At 38.8% G+C, this 20,027-nt stretch overlaps 1 protein-coding gene across 7 annotated transcripts in view; it reads right to left on the reverse strand.

The window, feature by feature from the left end:
* The window catches only part of LOC128738452 (uncharacterized), a 223,529-nt gene that overhangs the window by 53,877 nt on the left and 149,625 nt on the right, over positions 1-20,027 (reverse strand). For all 7 annotated transcript variants that reach the window (XM_053833591.1, XM_053833589.1, XM_053833590.1 and 4 more), the window contains 2 exons: positions 19,201-19,975; positions 18,953-19,129 (listed from right to left, as the gene is read on the reverse strand). In XM_053833591.1, coding sequence (XP_053689566.1) covers positions 18,953-19,129; positions 19,201-19,975 — 952 coding nt within the window. The remainder of the gene's footprint in view (positions 1-18,952; positions 19,130-19,200; positions 19,976-20,027) is intronic.

Raw genomic sequence — 20,027 nt, forward strand, 5'->3', positions numbered from 1 at the left:
GAAACGAAAATGTTGAAAAGGTTTTAAATTGTTTAGTGGTATTCCACCACTAAATAGACGCGTAAATAAAATTACTAATTTCGCACATTTTTTTTTTTTGCTTTGAAATCGAAATACGCTAGGCGCAAATGAAAAAAGTATCCTAAAAATAAAAAATAAGAAAACTTATCCAATTTAATTCTACTATGTGTATTTTATTCAATGACAGATACGTATTTCGCCTACGACTTGCAGGTTTCCTCAGTGTCTGGTTCGAAAACAGACACTGAGGAAGCCTGCAAGTCGTAGGCGAAATACGTATCTGTCATTGAATAAAATACACATAGTAGAATTAAATTGGATAAGTTTTCTTATTTTTTATTTTTAGGTTTCGTATTCTACTAAGACGCTCCAAAAACTTCAGTGAAAAAAGTATGTCAAAAACAAAAATGCTCGGATGTGAGTATCTCAAATAAGCACCGCAAACCTTACCATGTGATTGTTGATTAGTTTTGGCATTTTTTCTTGTATATTTTGATTCAGAACAAAGAAATCATGCAAAATTGGGAATTTCATTTGATTTCATTTCATTTCACATCAAAAATTAGACAAAAGCTGGAATAGCTCGAAAACCAAGAAAGGTAGAGCTACACTTCTTTTAGCAAAAAGGTGTATTTTCATAGTATGTTAAACTTCGTGGAATATCAAAACTGCGTAGAAGTCTAAATAACCAGAAAAAATTAGAAAAACTGGTATTAAGGGGATACATTAGTTTGTAGGACTCTAACTTCTTTCCCTTAAGAGATAAAAGTTTTCTTTTTTCGACAAAAACTTTTTAAATAACATTTTGTACAACTTTTTCTTGGGCTTTGCTTATTTTTGGCTTTAAATAAAAAGGATAAATTGATTATTTATTGGCCCATACCATAACAAAAAAGTACTTCAAAAATCAAGAAACTTTTGTGAAGACACAAATGCAGAAAACTTAGTAGTTTCTACGCAAAAACTGATGTCCGCCTTTTTTTGAAGCCGTCCCACTGTGAGACGGTGTGAATTTGAATGCGCCGTAGTGTGACTGCGGTAGAAAAAAAGGATCGGTTGAAGCCCTGGCTGTGCCCGGTTGATTAGATTGCGATGAGCTTTCGGTTGATCAATTGAGGGTTAAAACTTAATTTTTAGTAGAAGTCTTCGATATTGTAAGGTCTTAAGTCTTGAATTTTGAATAAAATTTCAAATAAATTTTCCCAATTTTGTCAGTTTCCCCATTTGTCAGCCCATAATTCAACATCGGTTCCGACTGGATTTGTCAAAGTTGGATTGTGAGTCAAAGTTGAAATTGGACTAGAAATTAGACTTGTAGGGCCATCGAGTTCAAGTTTAATCAAACTTGAATTTGGACTAATTTGGACTTGCAGCTTCAAATTGAATAAGAAATTGGACTTAATTTGGAGTAGCTTGGACTGAAAGTTTTACTTAGAATTAGACATCAAATCGAACTTAAAACATAATTTAAAGTTTTTATTTGAAATTAGATTTGAATACGACTTATAATTGGGCATAAAATTGAACGCACAATTGAACTTGACATTGGAAACTAAATTACACTTAAATTTGGACTAATTTGAACTTGAAATTTTACTTCAAACCGGGCAGGAACACTAAATCAGGCACTTAGTTTTATTTGAAACTAAAATTGACGTTTTTCGTCTTAATCTCTCACAGGTTTTACTTCTTTCTAAAAAAAGCCTGGGTGCTAATTCCGTTATCGAAATTTGACCTTCTGTTTCTATACGGCAGACTTCGCAACCAGCTGTTAGAATACAGGACAGTGCGGGGTCAGTGCTACCATCCTATTGACTCTAACAGCCTCTCTCAGCCGAGATTCGAACATACGACGACTGGCTTATTAGACCAGCGTCTTACCTCGAGGCCAGGCCAGTTTTTCAGTCCCGTTTTTCACTTTTTGTTCCGTTTTTTCTCCTTTTCTTCGTTTTCTCAGTTTTACTCTCACTTTCTATCCGTTTTTTCACTTTTTCGTTGGTTTTCTTTTTTTTCTGTTCCAAGTTTCCTGTTTCATTTTTCCGTTTTTCTTTATTTCTTGTTTCGTTGTAATTTAATTTTAGTCCTGTTTGTCTTCCTGCTTTTCACTCGTTTTTAGCTACTTTTCTTCTCGTTTTCAGTTTTTTCTCTTCCATTGTTCTCTTCTTTTCGTTTTCAGTTTCGTATTTTCAATTATTTTTATTTCCTTACGTTCTCGTTTTTCATCTTGGTCTGTGCCGTTTTCCTCTTTCCTCCCGTTTTTCGGCTATTTCTGTGTTTTTATTCTGTTTCTGGCTCCCTCTTGTCCCTTTCCTTTCTGGTTTTCATTTTTAATCTCACATTTTTCGCCTTTTCTCTTTCGTTTTAACCTTTTCCTTAGTCCGTTTTCACTGTTATTCCTGTTCTGTTCCATTTTCTCGTTTTCTGTCCCATCTATCTCCTTTTATTTCTCGTTCGACATTTTTTTCACTTTTTTCTCGTTTCCTTTATCGGATTTCGCTTGTCTCTCTGGTTATTTTTCTTTTCCCTTTTAGTTCTTGAATTTTGTTCCGAGAAAATAGCAGGCAGAAAGAGAATATTCTGCCTGGTATTTCCTCTTTTCTGTTCTCCTTCTCTTTTTTTCCTGTCCCATTTATCGCCCTTTGAGCTCCTTGAGTTCCGAATCTCCTCTGTTCCGTTTTTCGTCTTTCTTCTTACGTTTTCCTCGGTTTTAGGCCTGTTTCTCCTCTCTTCCCATCTCGATTTTTGAGATTTGTAGATTTTCTGTTCCACTTCAATCTATTTGTTGTTTTGACGTAGGACTACGTCTTTGTTTACTATACTTGGACTGGGTAGCACTTTGTGAAAACGAAAGTGTAACGTTTGAATGAAAGATTTCAAATGCTAATAACTACTAAACCACTGAACGAAACTGAACAATTTATATGTCGTTGGACAGATAAAATGATCAGCAATTTTATGAAGGGGTAAGAGAACAATTTTATGGAGGGCGTAAAAGGGGGGAGGGCTCCTATACAAATGAAACACAAATTTCTTCATAACTCGAGAATTAATCAAGCAAATGGAACCAAATTTAGCATGTGGGGGTTTTGTGGAGATAAGAATTTTTCCAATGGTCCCAATGGGACTGAGTCCCCTTACCCTTCTAAGAGCAAATGAAATACAAATTTCCTCATAAATCTCGAACTAATCCAGCAAATGGTACCAAATTTGGCATGTGGGGGTTTTTGGAGGCAAATTTTTTTTCTATGGTGAATTGAAACCCGTCAGTCTTTTAACAGGGGGGCTCCCATATAAATGAAATGCAAATTTTTTCATAACTCGAGAATTAATTAAGCAAATGGAACCAAATTTAGCATGTGAGGATTTTTGGAGGCATGAATTTATTTTATGATGGTTTGAGACCCCTCACCCCTGCGGTAGGAAGATAAGGATTCTCATCAAATGAAACAGAATTTTTTGCGTATGTGCCATATTTTCTGCTATGTAACAAGCGGTAAGCTGTAAAAGTAAACTAGTAAAACCTCCTCGAGTCAAAAGAGAAGGACATTCGAATGGCACGTCATATTTGCGATAAACGTGCTTTGGCTTTAATGTTATTTGTAACTAATGGCCTTTTTAAAGGCCACAAGTGAGTCAAAACAAGATTATTAAAACATGTCAAGCTACGCATAATCATATTTAATACAATAATCTGTGGGCTGGTCATTCATTACTATTTCAACCTTTATGATGCACACAAGGCATTTGAAAAGAAATGTCTATGTCTCAATGGTTGCAGACATTGTACTTATAAACCCCCGCCCACCTATTTTCAAAGCCACCATTGCGTTTAATGAAGAATTGAATCTGAATATTTCGCTCTTCTCTTTTAAACATTCACTTAAACAATGGCACTGACAGATTCTTCTAAACATACATATGCTAGAAATGCAGTTTATATTAGTCTTTGATCTAATGATCTGATATAGTCCTACGTCACTCTTTCGTACAACCCTTAGGGCTGTATGCCTTGTAGTTTTTGGTCCCGGTTTTCGTCTTTATTTCACTATTTAACTCCTCTTCTATCCTTAACTATTGTTTGTTCGTCGTTCGTTTTTTCTGTTAGTTCTTCCTCTTATTATGTTCTGCTTCTCCTTTTTTTCTGCCACGTTCTGTTTTTTTATTCCGTTTTACCTCTTTTGTTTTCCGTTTACATTTTTTCCCTCATTTCTTTCTGATTCAGTTTTTTCTCTTTTTCTGGTCTCGATTCTCTATTCTTCTTCGCCCTTATTTTCTTCATTTCTTTTACCCATTTTCTATTCAATTTTTCTTCTATTTTTCTTGTCTTTCCTTTTTGTCAAGTTTTTCTCATTTTCTTCAGGATTCTTCTTCTTTTTTCCGCATTTTTTTTCTTTCTTCTTCATACTTTTCTGTTCAGATTGTTCTAGTTTTCCTTATTTTTCTTTTCCACTTTTTTCTTTTTTTATGTCCCGCTTTCCCTCTCATTCTGTGAAAATGGAGTGTGGTTGTATCAATTCAAGTATAAAATATGCTGCGCTACGGTGGGCTGGCCCGAACGGCCAGAATGCCCGACGAAAAAGTAGCCAAAACCATTTTCGGTAGAGTACCAGGAAAAGCCTGTAGTCTCCGGGGAAGATCTCGCACATTTGCACTTCAGCTAAACACAATAAAAGCTAAGCCTTGGGTGTAGAAGTCTTTAATATTAAACCCTTTTTTATCGACATAGATTTCTCAGCCGGTTTGTTATAGAATGCAGGACAAATACGAGGCTGGTGCAACGATCCGACTAACTCCAGAAGCACCGCCAAGTCGCGACTCGAACATATGGTGACTGGCTTGTTAGACCAGCATCATATTTCTAAACGAGAGAAAACATTACAAAAAAGCGATAAAAAGATCACTTAAATAAGAAGGAAACATGTAAGAAAGATAACGAAAAAACTATGAATATACGGCAGAATTATGACGATGGAAAGATAGTAAAAATATAACATGCTTGTTATCTTGAAACAGACACGACGAAAAATGACAAGAAAAAACAACAAGAAAAGAAGCAAAAGCACAACGAAAAGATGATAAAAAACAAACAAAATTTAATTTATTATATTAAATCTTCAACTTGGGGTTGTGCAGACAATTTGATTTAGTCTAAAAGACGACAAAAACAGCAAAAAGCGACAAAAACGACGGAAAGAAACTAATTAGACGATAAAAATTTGACGAAGAGGTTGCGAAAAGACAGTGAAAGGACGACGGAAAAATGATGCAAAAGGTAATGACAAAGAGGCAAAAAAATGAAAGACGACAAAAATACAGTAAAAAGACACTGATAAAACGCCAACGAAGCGATAAACCAAACAATTTAAACGACGATAAAGATGCAGGAAACAGCGACTAGAGATGCCAAAAAAGACTGTTAATGGCGACAAAAAGACCATCAAGAGCAAACAAAAAACACCTTGAAAGACGATAAAACAAATCAACAAACACAAAACAAATGACAACAAATCGCTGAAAAGAGACAAAAAGACGATGTAAAGACGGCAGAAAGGTACTTGTTAAAAAGACTAACAGACGTTTAAGAGATAACAAAAAATAACGACAAGTAGAAGACAACGAAAAGCGACAGAGTAACGGCGAACAGATGAAAGACGGGAAATCGAACACGTAAGATCAAGAACGAAAGTTAAAAGTAAGCGTCCCTGATTAACCCCTATAAGGTCTACATCATATTTAGCACCGCAAATTTCACTAAAATGGCCATAACTTTTTTATCTTTTAATATTTTTTCACCAAATTTTGGAATTTTTCCGAAAATATTTTCTATTTTCATAATATCTATAGATAATGGCCATATGTCATATGGTCCCGGAGTTATTCCGGAGTTCCTTGGGGGACCGAGATATGGCTTTTTTAGATAAAGTTGCCAAATATCTAAAATTTGTTTGAAATCTGTTGATTTTTGTAAACATATCATCGACTGTGGATATATCAGTTACTTTGCCGCAGTTAGAGCCATGGTGCGCGTCATCCGGATCCGGGGGGACACTATGAATCCGGAACCGGTTCCCGTAACGGGACATTTCAGCATGAGTAAAGCATGTCGTGTCGCATATCGAAAAACATCAGCATTCGATAAAATAGCGATTGGTGATCATCTCATGGCTCTCAGAGGCCATATGATCGGTTCCGGGTCCGGGGAGGGTTTCTTTTCTGATTCAAGCACAGCACGGATTTCGGAGGAACTTGTCCGGGACCTGGAATCGCCAATCGCTATTTTATCGAATGCTGATGTTTTTTGATATGCGACACGACATGCTTTACTGAAGCTGAAATGCCCCGTTACGGGAACCGATTCCAGATTTATAGTGTCCTCCCAGATCCGGATGGCGCGCACCATGGCTCATAACTACGGCAAAGTAATTGATATGTCCACAGTCGATGATATGTTTTCAAAAATCAACAGATTTCAAACAAATTTTAGATAATTGGCAACTTTATCTAAAAAAGCCATATCTCGGTCCCCCAAGGAACTCCGGAATAACTCCGGGACCGTATGGCATATGGCCATTATCTATAGATATTATGAAAATAGAAAATATTTTCGGCAAAATTCCCAAATTTGGTGAAAAAATATTGAAAAATAAAAAAGTTATGGCCATTTTAATGAATTTTAATGAATTTTGCGGCGCTAAAAATGATGTAGACCTTAGAGGGGTTAAGAGGGCATAGTAGGGTAAATTAACCATTTGTGGTCCAGTTAGTGCTTGAGTAGTTTTCTTTCACGAATTATTTTAAACTGGTAACACTAAAAACGCAACCGATGGCACTTACAATACAAGTAACTTTCGATAAAGCCTAAAAAAATATCATTTTATGTTGCAAATCTCTATATTTTACACATTTTTAAAACAGATTGGAACGTCCGTTTTCCTTATATGGACCTTATGGTTTACAATAGGATAGCGACTAGGTCCATTAAAGGAAGTCCAGTGTATTTTGCATGAAGTGGGTCCACTAATGGCGACATTTCGCATTGTTAATCATAAAATGGACTCTAGCTTGTTGAAAATGTCGATTTTAAGGCGTTAATAATTAAATTCAGTTAAAATCTTATAAACTGAACTGTGTGGTATGTTTAGTACTTTCTGTTTCATGTCATATATCCTCGGAAATAAGAAGCACAAGCTAATAAACACCGAAACTGTATCTGAGGTCCATTATAGGTAAAGGGTCCACTATAGGTTAATTTACCCTACTTTTTCAATTTTGAATATCACTTTTACACGTCTATTTTGGAAGTTTTGGATCTTTTTAAGTTTTGATTTAGCAGCAGTGTGATCCCCGCCAATGTCTTAATATTGAAATATGGAATAGATACACGCAAAAATAAATTTAAGCTATGATTTAGACGGCACGAAGCATTGTGCTCTCTTCATAGGCCCACATACCGACGACACTTTGCTTGAATCATGCCTAATATGTGTTTTCCAAGAAAAACAAAAGTCAAAACGCAGTCTTAAGTACTTAAAAGATACATCTTTTTCAATATGTCAAGTTGCCGATGAGTGTTCAGAATGTTGACAGATTTTTTTAACGCGACGTGTGACAAACATGCATTTTGTTTTCGGTAGGTTCAAAGAGAATTGATTACTGATGAAAAATTTAATGAGAGTTAATAAATCAGATTCTATGTCTTTTACTATGGACTGAACATTAGCACGGAGGTAGAACAACTCCGCATCGTCTGCGGAGAGTTTTGGTATACTTTGAAGCTGTAAATTTCCAATATCATTAAAGAATATCCAAAACAATAGAGGATCTATGTTACTTCCTTGCGGAACACCAATGTCAATCGATCGTAAAGTACTGTGAGCGCCGTTAATAGCCGTAACCTGTTTCTGATTTGTTAGATAGTTTGTTTTCAAGTCATGAACGACTCCTCTTACTCCGTATTGCTCAGTTTTTTTTCAGTAGAATTTCATGATTTATGGTATCAAATGCCTTTTAAGTTATTTTTTGTGTTTTTTTTTCAATTTCTTCTATCAACTGAACTGAAATTCTATCAATTGAAACTTTATTTGCATATTGATGGAATTTTTTCTTGCTAAGTTAACGTTCAGATGCTCTGGCCGATCAGCATGCAGTGAAATGGTCAATTCCAGCTAGAATGCAGTACATTTTATGAGCGAGGAAAAGAAAATACCTGTACGTATTATATTCTTCAGTACATTAACCGAGCGCAGACAGCGAAACGGAATCTGTCGATTTCAGTACAGACACTCATAAGCGCAATCTTTGGTGTGAAAAGCACGAAGAAATAATTTACCCATTCCGGAATCAACAGAACACTGGAAAGATATTTTCTACTGTTTTGCTTAGTTCTTAACCTAATCAAACATTGCCCGCGGTGGTCCATCCATCCAGTACAGTGTGCTTTATTTGCCTTTAATCATCATCGGTTTGCTCTCTACCTGTTCCTGCTGTGGTGTGGTAGGTACGCATGATCGTGCCTGCCTTCTTGAGGTGCTGAGACGTTTGGTATTTCATTTCAATAGGACGTTGCACCATATCAGAGGTTGTCCTTGAAAGCATGAAAGTTTATGGAAATTTATTCCGCATGATTTTGTTTTGGTCGGCAGGAAATGGACGGTGGTCGTGATTTTACCTTTTCTCTGCGTAGAAAAATCAATAATCATGGTCAGTAGAACTAGGAAATACTGAAGCGTTAAATTTTTATTTCAGTGATATTTCGAACTATATTTAACAGTTTAAAGGCACTGCTCTAGTTGCTATTTCGCTAACGAAACGTAATTTTTTTCAAGGCAGTCCTTGTCCTTCCGAGGCGTACCCGATTGTCAATTAGTTTTCTAACTAAAGCACATAATGACGGTCACACTGCACGCGTCGTCATTCGACGAGCTGCATTAACCGTGGGAAGTTCTTGAAATGGAAAAGGTGCAAAAATATAACACGACAAGGTCAAGTAGTGATTCACTCACTCTCGTATGGACAGGACAGGCGCTATACCGACTGCGACTGCTACTGCCGGATATGCTTCCATTGAAGCGTGAAGCCTTTTCGTGTGCTTTAGTTACGAACGGCAAGGGTACGCCTAAGTTATGGATGACGACTCAGGTGGTGTTGTTTCTTGTTTGCCACCAAAAGAGGGAGGTGAGTATTCTAACACATATTTGAACAGAGTTAGAAGAGAAGCTCTAACTAGAGCAAACATTTATTTAGTTTTTAGCTTTCAGTGGGGTCAAATTGATAATGATGAATAAAAAAACGCAAGCAAATGACCTACATCCGGTATATTAGCTCAATTTCAGTCATAACGAACGGCATGTAATGTGCAGACTCGTCGTGCAGCAGCGGTTTGCATAACAATATCAACCGTAGCCGGAGCAGTTCGATTGTCTTACGAACACAAAATGTGTAGGCATGCATAGATAACGAGAATTGAAAGTGTAATCGTCTTTCGATTATGTTATCAATGTCACTGCTGCTGCATAACACATCAAGTCTGGCTTAAGTTTTGAATGGGTCCTACCTGCAAATGGAAACAAACCAGGTGTTACTCTTTGCCAGAGTAGCATAGAGAAATATACTTTCACTCGTTTTGTTTACGTTTGCAGATAGGACCTAATCAAAAGAGAAGCCAGAAGTGATTGTAATGATGAAATTTCAGTTATCGCGCTTTATTCAGCAGCAAGCAAGCGTCCACGCAATCATCCGATTGGCCGATTTCAAAGTAGAGTCGGTGGCGCTTGTAATGTAAGCACTTTCAAAGCACTCGTATCAGCTGGTTGAACAGATGTGATAAGCGAAGCATCTATTCCCACAAAATTCAAACATTGCATGCAACACACTAACCTATAAAGGGGTTGGTTGCTTAATTTGTGCAACAATTTTGCAAGATTATTGCACAAAAATAACGATCAAACAGCAATGCAGCGAGCCACCGTATGGTGGCTCTTCTTTTATTGGAAGCTTTATTAATGGCTTTGAACTGTACTGAAAACGATAATGTTCCCATTCATTATCTGCTGTATGCGCCAAACCGATTTCTACAGGCCGCCGAAAAAGCGCTGATTATGATATTCGATAATTATTATCACAAGCAACATCAACAAGCACCTTTGCGAAAGAAGAAAGCTTCCAAAGGGGGGCTGCATACTCAATCGGGCGCCACCATCACTTATGATGGCGAGCAATTTGCAGCCCAAGCGCAACGATACGATACCTAAGTGACCACAACAAGTGTTTTGCAGGATGAAGCTGTTCCTCGGGCGATAAAAATGGCGAATCGGTTTCGTTTTGATTAATTTGCTTGCGTAACTAATTGCAGGGTTTAACCGGCCAGCCAGCCAGTGAGTGCCAGCAACGGCGCGTACTGTGCGGTCAATGGCATCGAGGTCGCTAAACGAGGCTTTCGGGCTGGCCGCTCACCTGATGAGCGATCAAATTGCACTGATAATAGTTGTGATTAGTTTTGTCGGTCTAACAGAAGTAATTGACGCCCAGCGGGAGTCTTTGGCAGATGCTAAAAAGCTAAAAACTCTTTTCGATTGTACCGCTTTCTGTATAATGATCAAAGATGGACGGGCTTGATGTTACCTTTGCCATTATTGCAATTAAATTAGCTAATTGAGACAATCATGGTATTGGATATATTTTGGCTTTTTAGCTCTTAGCTTTATTAATGATGGGTAGACCGTAAATTGTGGACAGCAAACGGGGTCTGCTACAAAACACAATCATTAGCACCGCGTCGCAGTGGCTTTTTGAGCCCAATACCATAGGCATAGAAACAGAAAAAGTCGCTTTTAGATATATGCTGTTCATATTTCCTTCCAAATAATAACGTTTCGTACTTAAAAAAAATCAGAGGGGTTGTGTACAAGGCACGACCGCATGTTCAAGGTAGGACTACGCAAAGCCAATGTAAAGGTGCGTTTAGAATGGACCATTTTGGCTACATTTGGAATGCGATATGTTGCTAGTTTTTGCTCAATGTTGCTTCTGTCGCCACCTGCACATTGGTGATACGTTGCTATAGTTGCTTGGAAACATTAGCAACTGTTAGGAACAATTTGCATACCACGGACTGTCAATCTAGACGCACCTTAATAAAAACACTTATGAGAAAATTGATTGCTGGTGGAAATATTAATACTCTTCATTAACGGTTATGATGGTTCTGAAAAGAATTATTTTGAAAGTTTAGTATTGACTGGATCGATTGGATTGGCTATTCTGTGCTGCAGAGAAAAACCATAGTGTTATCAGATATAAAATTATAATTCTTACATCATTCTGAAAGCTACTATCCAGTGTTTCCACTACGTAAAAGACGTTTGATCAAAATGTTTGTCTTAATATTTGAAAGACCGTAACGATATATTACAATGGACATAGATAGGCACTGTGAAGTATAAATGATTATTGATTATATGAATTTATTTAGCAGATCAGATTATTACATATAGCAGAACTTCGCATTTTGTAAATTAGGCCATTGCAAATAATTTTTAAATTTTTTGTCACCCCTTGGAAATTGGCCTGAAAAATCGGGTGGCAAAAAATAATTTGTAGGATATGAGTTAATTTTTTTTTAATAAAATCAATGTACGAGTTGAGTTAACGCTTCTAGCACGAACCAGAACTGAAAATCCGAACAATGGAACTTCCGAAAATCGGCCGAAAAATTTTTCTTTCGTTTTTGTTTTTTTTCGTAGATTTGTGCATGGAAAATAATAACGTATATATTAAAAACAAGAATAGATTTGGTTTTCATGTTTAAACTTTAAGTAAAAATGCCTAAAATCAATTTTTTTTCGCCCCCCCTCCTTCAGTGACCCAACACCGGAAGGACAAAAACTTTATAAAATATTTGTAATGGCCTTATAAGCAACCTGGCGAATGCTAAACCATTATTTTGAGCAGCATGAGGTCGAAATCAGACATAATCATAACGCTGATTTTTTTAAAATAATATATGATTTAAAATAATATATGGTATAATCATAAAAGACATTCTTTTTCTTACATATCAACCACATCAGATTTCCGATGACAACGCCATCGAGTTGATGAGGCTTGTCCGAATATTTTAACTGGTTTGTTTAAAGGGTTGAAGGGAAGAAATCACATTGTCGCTGGTTAAGATAGTGGTGAATTTGAATAATTAGTTCACCCCTCAGGCAGCGGAGACATGAAAATTTTAAAATTAAAAGTTAGTTGACTTTGATCACCACCAACATTTCTAAACTTTTATAATATAGAAGCTGTATGGTAACATCCTTACAAAGATTTAACCATAATGAAAGTTTGCTGATTTATATAAAACAACTCTAAGGATTTTAAAATAATTACAATAGTTTTTAACTATCTCATGTGCCGTCACAAGCAGGACCTGTCATGATTATAGACATTAAGTAACAGAAAAATGCGTATAAACGTGATTAACAGTAACGTTCAAGCAATAAAAGAAACCACTAATGTCCGATGGCTGATCTCATACCCTACATTACATCTTTTCGGTCTCTATAAGACTGACCTGTTACATTAGCCGATACGTTGGCCTCAACGTGCGCCGGAGCGGCCACCTCACGCAACACTTTATCGTTGGAGGGACCAGCTATTTTGTGCGATGCACCAACTAATGATGTATTGACCACTCCAGGATTTCAAACGGTAGAGATTACAGCGCTCTGCCACCGTCAACGCTGGCCTCTTAGCCGTTACAGTTAATAATGCCTCCTTACAAACTCGCTTGCAGTATTTTGGCATGTATTTTGCTTGGAGCATTGTGAAATCCGATGCATAAAATCACACGCTTCTCACTTAAATTGATTATATGTTATTAATAACAATTTCATATGGTAACTATGGCAACAACTGAAGGAATACTGTTGTGAATTTGGAAAATTGTTCAACTTGACGTGAAAATTCCAGGAGTTAATTGCAAAATACAATCATCTAATAAAAACTATACAAAAGGCACAGATTTTGTGGTCCAAATGGTATGCGAACCATAAAAATATATTCAGAATTGGCTGAGCTATAAGCGTTCAAAATCTATCACTTTTTCGTGTCGCGGTCATTATTGCTTTTATAGCATGCCACCCAATTAAACTAAGACGTAGTCCTAAGTCAAAAAGATTGACATTCGTCATGAATTATGTTGAAACTGAATTTATTCGTTACAAGTATATATTATTACTTAATACCTGAGTGTATTTTGATATTAATAACACGTTTTTTACTTGCATACTATTTAGTAGACTATATTTGGAAAGGGAGGGAATGATGCAAAGAATGATTAAATGGATGAACTGAGAAATTTGATTGAACCAAAAATATATCGGGGCCGGGGCAATGGCAGGTGGGGTTCGCACCCACGCTCTGTCGGTTGGTACACGAGTGTTTTACTAACTATAATGCCCATCGTAATTTATTATTTGAACACAGGAAATCAAAATATCATTGATCATAAGCGCAGAAATAACCGACTAAAACGAAGATCGATAAACCAGTTATTCTCTGCCTATAATACAAACATACGTAGCAATCAGAATATATCACGATAACAAACTAATAGGATAAATGAATGTCCCTTGACACCAGTGAGAATGATAACTTTCGGTGAGAATATATTTTGATAAACACTCGCTCTCACAAACGCTTGTTGTTGGTGATATGGGTATACAATAAAATATGTGTTGGTTTTACTTAAATTTTATAAAAGTATCGCAATAACGGTATTAATCATTACCTCTGGTTTTATTGTGGTATTGCGCAATACCAAGAGGATACGAGTCCAAACACACTTATAGCTAGCTAGAAAACCAGAATAAAACTGTTAATAAAGCAAATTTATTGTGGTTGCTTGTATTACCACGTTAAAACTTTTTGGTTGCACCACGTCTCTTACAAACCTACCATACGTGTGGCGTATCAATACAAATGGCTTATAGCGGTTATGAAAACATTCTGAGGAGTGGGCCACTTGGTCAGAAAGCAGTTTTATAGCGGTCATCAGAAAGTTCTGGTGGAGCTCCTAGTTTTATTAGCGGTTTTATGAAATTGGTAATGAAAACCACTATACGAACGTAATAAAACTTGGAATTGTTACTTGGGGAGGTACAAACAGCAAAAACCTTAAGAAAAAGCCTAGCTTGCTTTGACCCAAAGTCTGGTATACAAAAGTTACCAACGTTACCTTGGTAACTACCAAACACTGCCGCTGCCGACACAGTGTGACATGATTAGGATAGATTTTGTTGCGTACAATACGTATTGCTTACAGCAGTTTGTCTATTTTGCAGGCAACAACATCATTGTCATGAAACATCTGAATCCACGATAAACAGCGACGGTAACTTGTTGTTGTCCTAATTTCCATGCAATATTGACAAACTTTCATCATACATTGTCGTGATATTTTGAAGTAGGGGCAATATCTTTGTCTCTTGTGCGTTCGTGATTTTTGATTCCCTGTTTGCACAACAAACAATAACTAATTTTTGGTATATTGTTCAAGCTTATCAAAGACCTGTCGCTCACCAAAGTCAGCTGAATTTATTGAAACCAATCTGAGAAATTGTGATGAGCGAACAGCGCTCACCCAAGGCCCTAGTCGACGATTTGTTGTACTTCAACAGTAGACCAAAAGGGTGACGGCTTCTCTATATGTTAGTGTTTTTCATGTACTGCCAATATACCGGTTATGTGACTAATTGTAACTGATTTTTTCATTAGGAAAGTAGTCCACCGTTTTTCAGTAGAAGCATTATCAAGACACAACTTCTTCGGCAGCCTAAATCCCAAAACGGTCATTGGTTTTATTAACCATGTAGTACGGCACTTGGGGCACACGATTATAACTATCCGGCTCAACTCCATCAATGGGTGAGCGGTTCGTAAACTGTGTACAGTAATCGGGGCCTACCACAAAAGACGATCATTAAGACTGTCGCAGTGGCCTTTTAACCCAATGCCCTTCTGACATACAAAAAAAAGTGATTCTTTCTATTTCTTCGGCCTAATTAAGTGCTTGTGAAGAAACAGGGGATATGAAATGGGGAGTGTTACCGGAGGAAGGAGCATCAAATACAGCTCCGGAAGTCCCTACCTAGCGCCTCCTCGACGATCTAAGTCAATGATGACGATCGGTGGCCATACCTGGAAATGCTTCATATATCTACTGGAGCAACTAAGCCAAGAGGTGCGAACCTAAGCGCCTGTTCCCGAGGTGAGGGGCGGCTCAAATAGCGTCTATCTCGGAGCGAACGGCTGAATTTGAAACGCTGTATCCCACAAGCTACATGTAAGATGACAGGTCCGTCAGCGGGCTATAGGTATTGTGATCCCGGTAAGATAGAAAAACGAAAATGAAAATACGGAACGGATCAATCGGTTAGGACACGACAAAGAACAAGCAAACGATTGTTGAATAACGTTTTTAAAATTACTGCCCGGAATGTCAGAACTCTCGATGAATTCGAGAGCTACATAGACTCGGAGTGGAGATCATTGCTGTTCAGGAAGTTCGATGGCCAAATTTCGGAGAAAGGGAGTTTTGCGCAGTATGCCCTATTGCAGATACTTCATTCATGTACCACATCTACTACAGGGGCGATAGAATGGCAGAACGTGGAGTCGGTTTCCTAGTGTTGGGAAAACAAAAGCAACGAGTCATCCAGTGGAGGCCCATAGATCTGGAAATTAAATAAAAAGAAAACTTACCCAATTTAATTCTACTATGTATATTTTATTTTTGACAGATACGTAATCCGCCTACGACTTCCAGGCTTCCTCAGTGTCTGTTTTCGAACTGAGGAAGCCTGCAAGTCGTAGGTGAAATACGTATCTGTCAAGAATAAAATATACATAGCAGAATTAAATTGGATAAGTTTTCTTTTTATTTAACTTCCAGGTTTCGTATTCTTCTAAGACGCTCCAAAAACTTCAGGCCCGTAGATGATCGTATGTGAATGTTGAAAATTAAGGGCAAACTCTTCAACTACAGCTTAATCAAAGTAAACGCGCCGACTAATGATAAACCCGATGATGCTAAGGACGAGTTCGATGATAGACTCTAGAGGACCTATTGATAATGCCCAAAACATGACGTGAAAATCATCATCGGAAATGCGCAGATTGAGAGAAAGAGTAATCCTTCCGGCGTGTCATTGGAAGACAAAGCTTTCGATAACGGTCATTATTAAGGCTTATAATTTTTTTCCACTGCCAGAGGGATGACTATCTGTAGCACCTGCTTTCCACGTCTGAATATTCAGAAACACATCTGGAGGTATTCCAACGGGAACTCTAGCTCTCAGATCGATCATGTCTTGATTGAGGGGCGACACTTTTCGGATGCCATCAACGTACGGTCTTTTCGGGGATTAAATAATGACTCTGACCACTAACTATCTCGTCGTGTGTAAGATTCACATAAGGTGGTCGAACGCGGCGAATGCTCGCTCTAAGAAGACGTTTCAACATCCAGCGGTTGATGGCAGATGACGTGGCAGTGGAATGCGCCAGCAGGCTTGATCAACGAATCGTAGAATAGCAGGAAGAAAGGGAAGAAGATATATGTACCTGGTGTATGATGCCATTAAAACAACTGCGAGAGAGTTGGTCGGCACGACCCGTGGAAGACAGCGTAACAGCTGACGGATGAGGTGGATCAGACCAAGAGTCGCATGTTCACTGCCGCTGCACGTCAGAACAGAGAAATGTATAGAGAGACTGTAGCTGTGGAAAAAAGAACCCACCGTATAAAAAACGTGATTACGAGAAACTGGAGTGTTATGGAGAGCCAAACACGGAGATCAGCAGAAATAAAAAATTGTAAGCGATGGCCAAGCTGTGGAGCCACCAACACAGGAGGAGGTTAACCCATTATGTCCTAGTGTATGACATTTAATATTCAATGGAGCCCGGGTCATAATGGGTTAAGAATGCAATCAGTAAGCTGAAAAACTGTAAGGCTGCTGGGAAGGAAGGTATACCGGCTGAACTTCTGAAAGCGGGAAGCGAGCTGCTGTACGAAGCAATCCACCGGGTCATTGTCAGGATCTGTGAAGAAAAACAAATGCCGGAGGAGTGGTTGGATGGTCTCATTTGCCCAATTTTTACGAAGGGGCATCAACTCGAGTGTAAAAAATATTGAGGTACCAAGCTGGTTTTCGTGAGGGTCGCTCCACGACGGATCAGATGTTTACCCTGCGTCAGTTACTAGACAAGTTCCGGGAGTACAACTTGCGGACCATCTGTTTGCGGACTTTAAAGCGGCGTACGATCCAGTCAAACGAAATGAACTGTGGCAGATAAGGCTAGAACATGGTTTTCCGACGAAACTAGTTGCGCTGATCCGTGCGACGCTGAATGGGTCCAAATCATGCATTAGAATAGCGGGTGAGACCTAAGCCGCTTTCGTGACGTTGGATGGACTGAAACAAGCGAATGCACTCTTTAACCTGCTATTCAACATCGCCTTGGAAGGTGTAATTCGAAGAGCAATCGTCGAAAGGAATGGAACTATCATCTCGGAATCTCATTTGCTAATGGGCTTTGCGGATGACGTCGATATCATCGAGTTCAACCGTTGAACTGTGGAAGAGGCCTTCAGGACATTTAAAAGGGAAGCGGGGAGATTGGGGCTTACCATTAAGACCGCCAAAACGAAGTACATGATTGCTGGCAGGGAACGTGGGAGACCTAGTGGTCCCATCCAATTCCATCCAAGTGGAATTGGATGGGGAACGATATGAAGTAGGAATTTATATACCTTGATACACTCGGTTCTACAGAACACTCGGTGTGCCTTTACGGACATGAATCATGGACACTAAAAGAACCTGACCGACGAGCGCTCGGGGTTTTTCAGCGCAAAATGCTGCGATCAATACTTGGTGACAAAATGGAAAACGGAGTGTGGCGCAGACGCATGAACTACGAGCTGTATCAAGTATATAAATATGCTGATATAGTGAAGGTAGTACAATATGGCAGGCTGGGGTGGGCTGGGTACGTGGCCAGAATGCCCAACGCAAGAGTAGCCAAAGCTATTTTCAGCAGAGAACCAGGAAGAGGTCGTAGACTTCGGGGCAAACCGCGCAGCTGGTGTTCGCGGGCATTGGAGAACGGCAGTCCAGGATCGACAGTACAGTATAATTCATTCGGCGCAGGATCGATAAAGAATCATCGCGTCGCTACTAAAGTAAAGTATGTATTTTGAGAATACATTCAGATATAGATAACTGATACTTGCTTTTACAGGTTTTCTGTTGTACTTTTCTTTTCAGAAGGAGTTGTTTGATCTGCCACCATTTGCCACCTTGACAAATATCTCAAAGAAGTGCTCTCTGACGAAAAGTTAATGACGAATATTCTGTTAAAGCTTTCGGGGAAAATTGCTTTAAACTTCGACTCTTCGGTCGAAATCTGCACGGTAATTTTGGAATAATCCCCTTAAATAGTCACAGACAAGTCATCGAGAAGAAGCTGATTCGAAATTGGCTTAGAGAATGTTAGGAATAAATTTAAGAATAAATAAAACAAAGTTCTCATAAAACTTAGATTAGTTTTGTTTCAATTCGGTCTAATTAAGTTGTGTATGTTTTGATATATTATGATAGTTTGTTTGAGCCAGTTTTGACGATATTCTGTTTTAATTTCCCCTCTTTTTTCTAAAATTTGGAAAATGCACAAGTTTCATTAGTTAGTTATCAATGTTATATGATCAGTTACCAATTAGGTAATCAAGCAAACCGCCGATGTCATGAAAAGCTTTTCGCTCTCCCCCGGGGAACCCACTAGCAGCTCTCTCTGTTATTCACTAGACCGAACGTGTAACCCCAAGAAAGGTGCACGGAAAGCAGAAAAAACACAGAAAAAAAGAGGTGTTACTTACGTTATGCTTTCGCGGCTTGTGTTGTGATTGTTGCTGCCACTTCGCTGTGAGCGCAAAAGCTTGCTCCACTCGTGCATTAGTAGTTGGCCGCCTTTGTTCTCCAGCTCGGACCACAGTTGAAGTTCGTCCATGGAGTGCAGCGCCGAGGCGCTTTCGCTGGCAATGGACCGAGGTGCCCTGAAAAATTCGAAAACAAGAAACGAACAGTAAAGCTTGCCAGCCCACATGAATGTAGCTTTAAAGCTTACCTGTCGATGGAGTCCATGCTGCTGTTGAAATCCAGCATAAAGTCGTCCGACGCAATGGAATCACATGGCGAAAGGGTGTCCAGTGATTCGGCACGAGGCAATCGGGTTCGGTTCTTTCTCATCGGAGCCGGTGATTCGTAGGCATCCGGCATGATTTTTCTCGGTTTTGGCACCGGTGCAGCCCCTTTTGAAGAGTTCTTATTATTGTTGGTATTTAACGACGAAACCGAATCCCGGAGAGTTGCTGCCTCGTCGGTAACATTGATGTTGATGGACACTAGGTCAATCATGCTGCTGTCATTGAGAGCTGGCTCATCAAAAACCAGCGCCGGTTGATCGGCAATTTCATCGTCGATAAGAAAATCTCTTCCACCATCCGAAAGCGAGAGGGAATTTGAAGCATGTGTGGGAGTTCCCGGCGTAACCGGACTGGTAAGGTCATCCAGTTCGGGTGATATTTCATCGATGTCCTTTTCTTTGTCCCGATCATTCTTTCCCTCTAGTGGGGCGCACTTTTTGCGATTTTTACGCACATCATCCGAATCGGTACAGCTGCTGACCAGACTGTCCGTCGGGGACGTTTCATCGTCCAGCAAAATGGCATCGCCGACCGCAGCGGCTATTTCGGCAAACTTGGTTTCCTCCGTGCGGAAAATCTGATTACTGTCCGGTTGATCGGAAGCTGTGTTATCGTTATCAACGAAGCTGTTCTGAACCTCCGAGATGCTGTCCAAATTCATGGAAATGTCCATCGGAATCGCCGCCGAATATGAAGCTGTCAAATGGATATGATTAGACGTGGAACTACAATTTTTCATAACAATAAT

The sequence above is a fragment of the Sabethes cyaneus genome, chromosome 2, assembly GCF_943734655.1.
Source record: "Sabethes cyaneus chromosome 2, idSabCyanKW18_F2, whole genome shotgun sequence".
Taxonomy (NCBI): Eukaryota; Metazoa; Arthropoda; class Insecta; order Diptera; family Culicidae; genus Sabethes; species Sabethes cyaneus.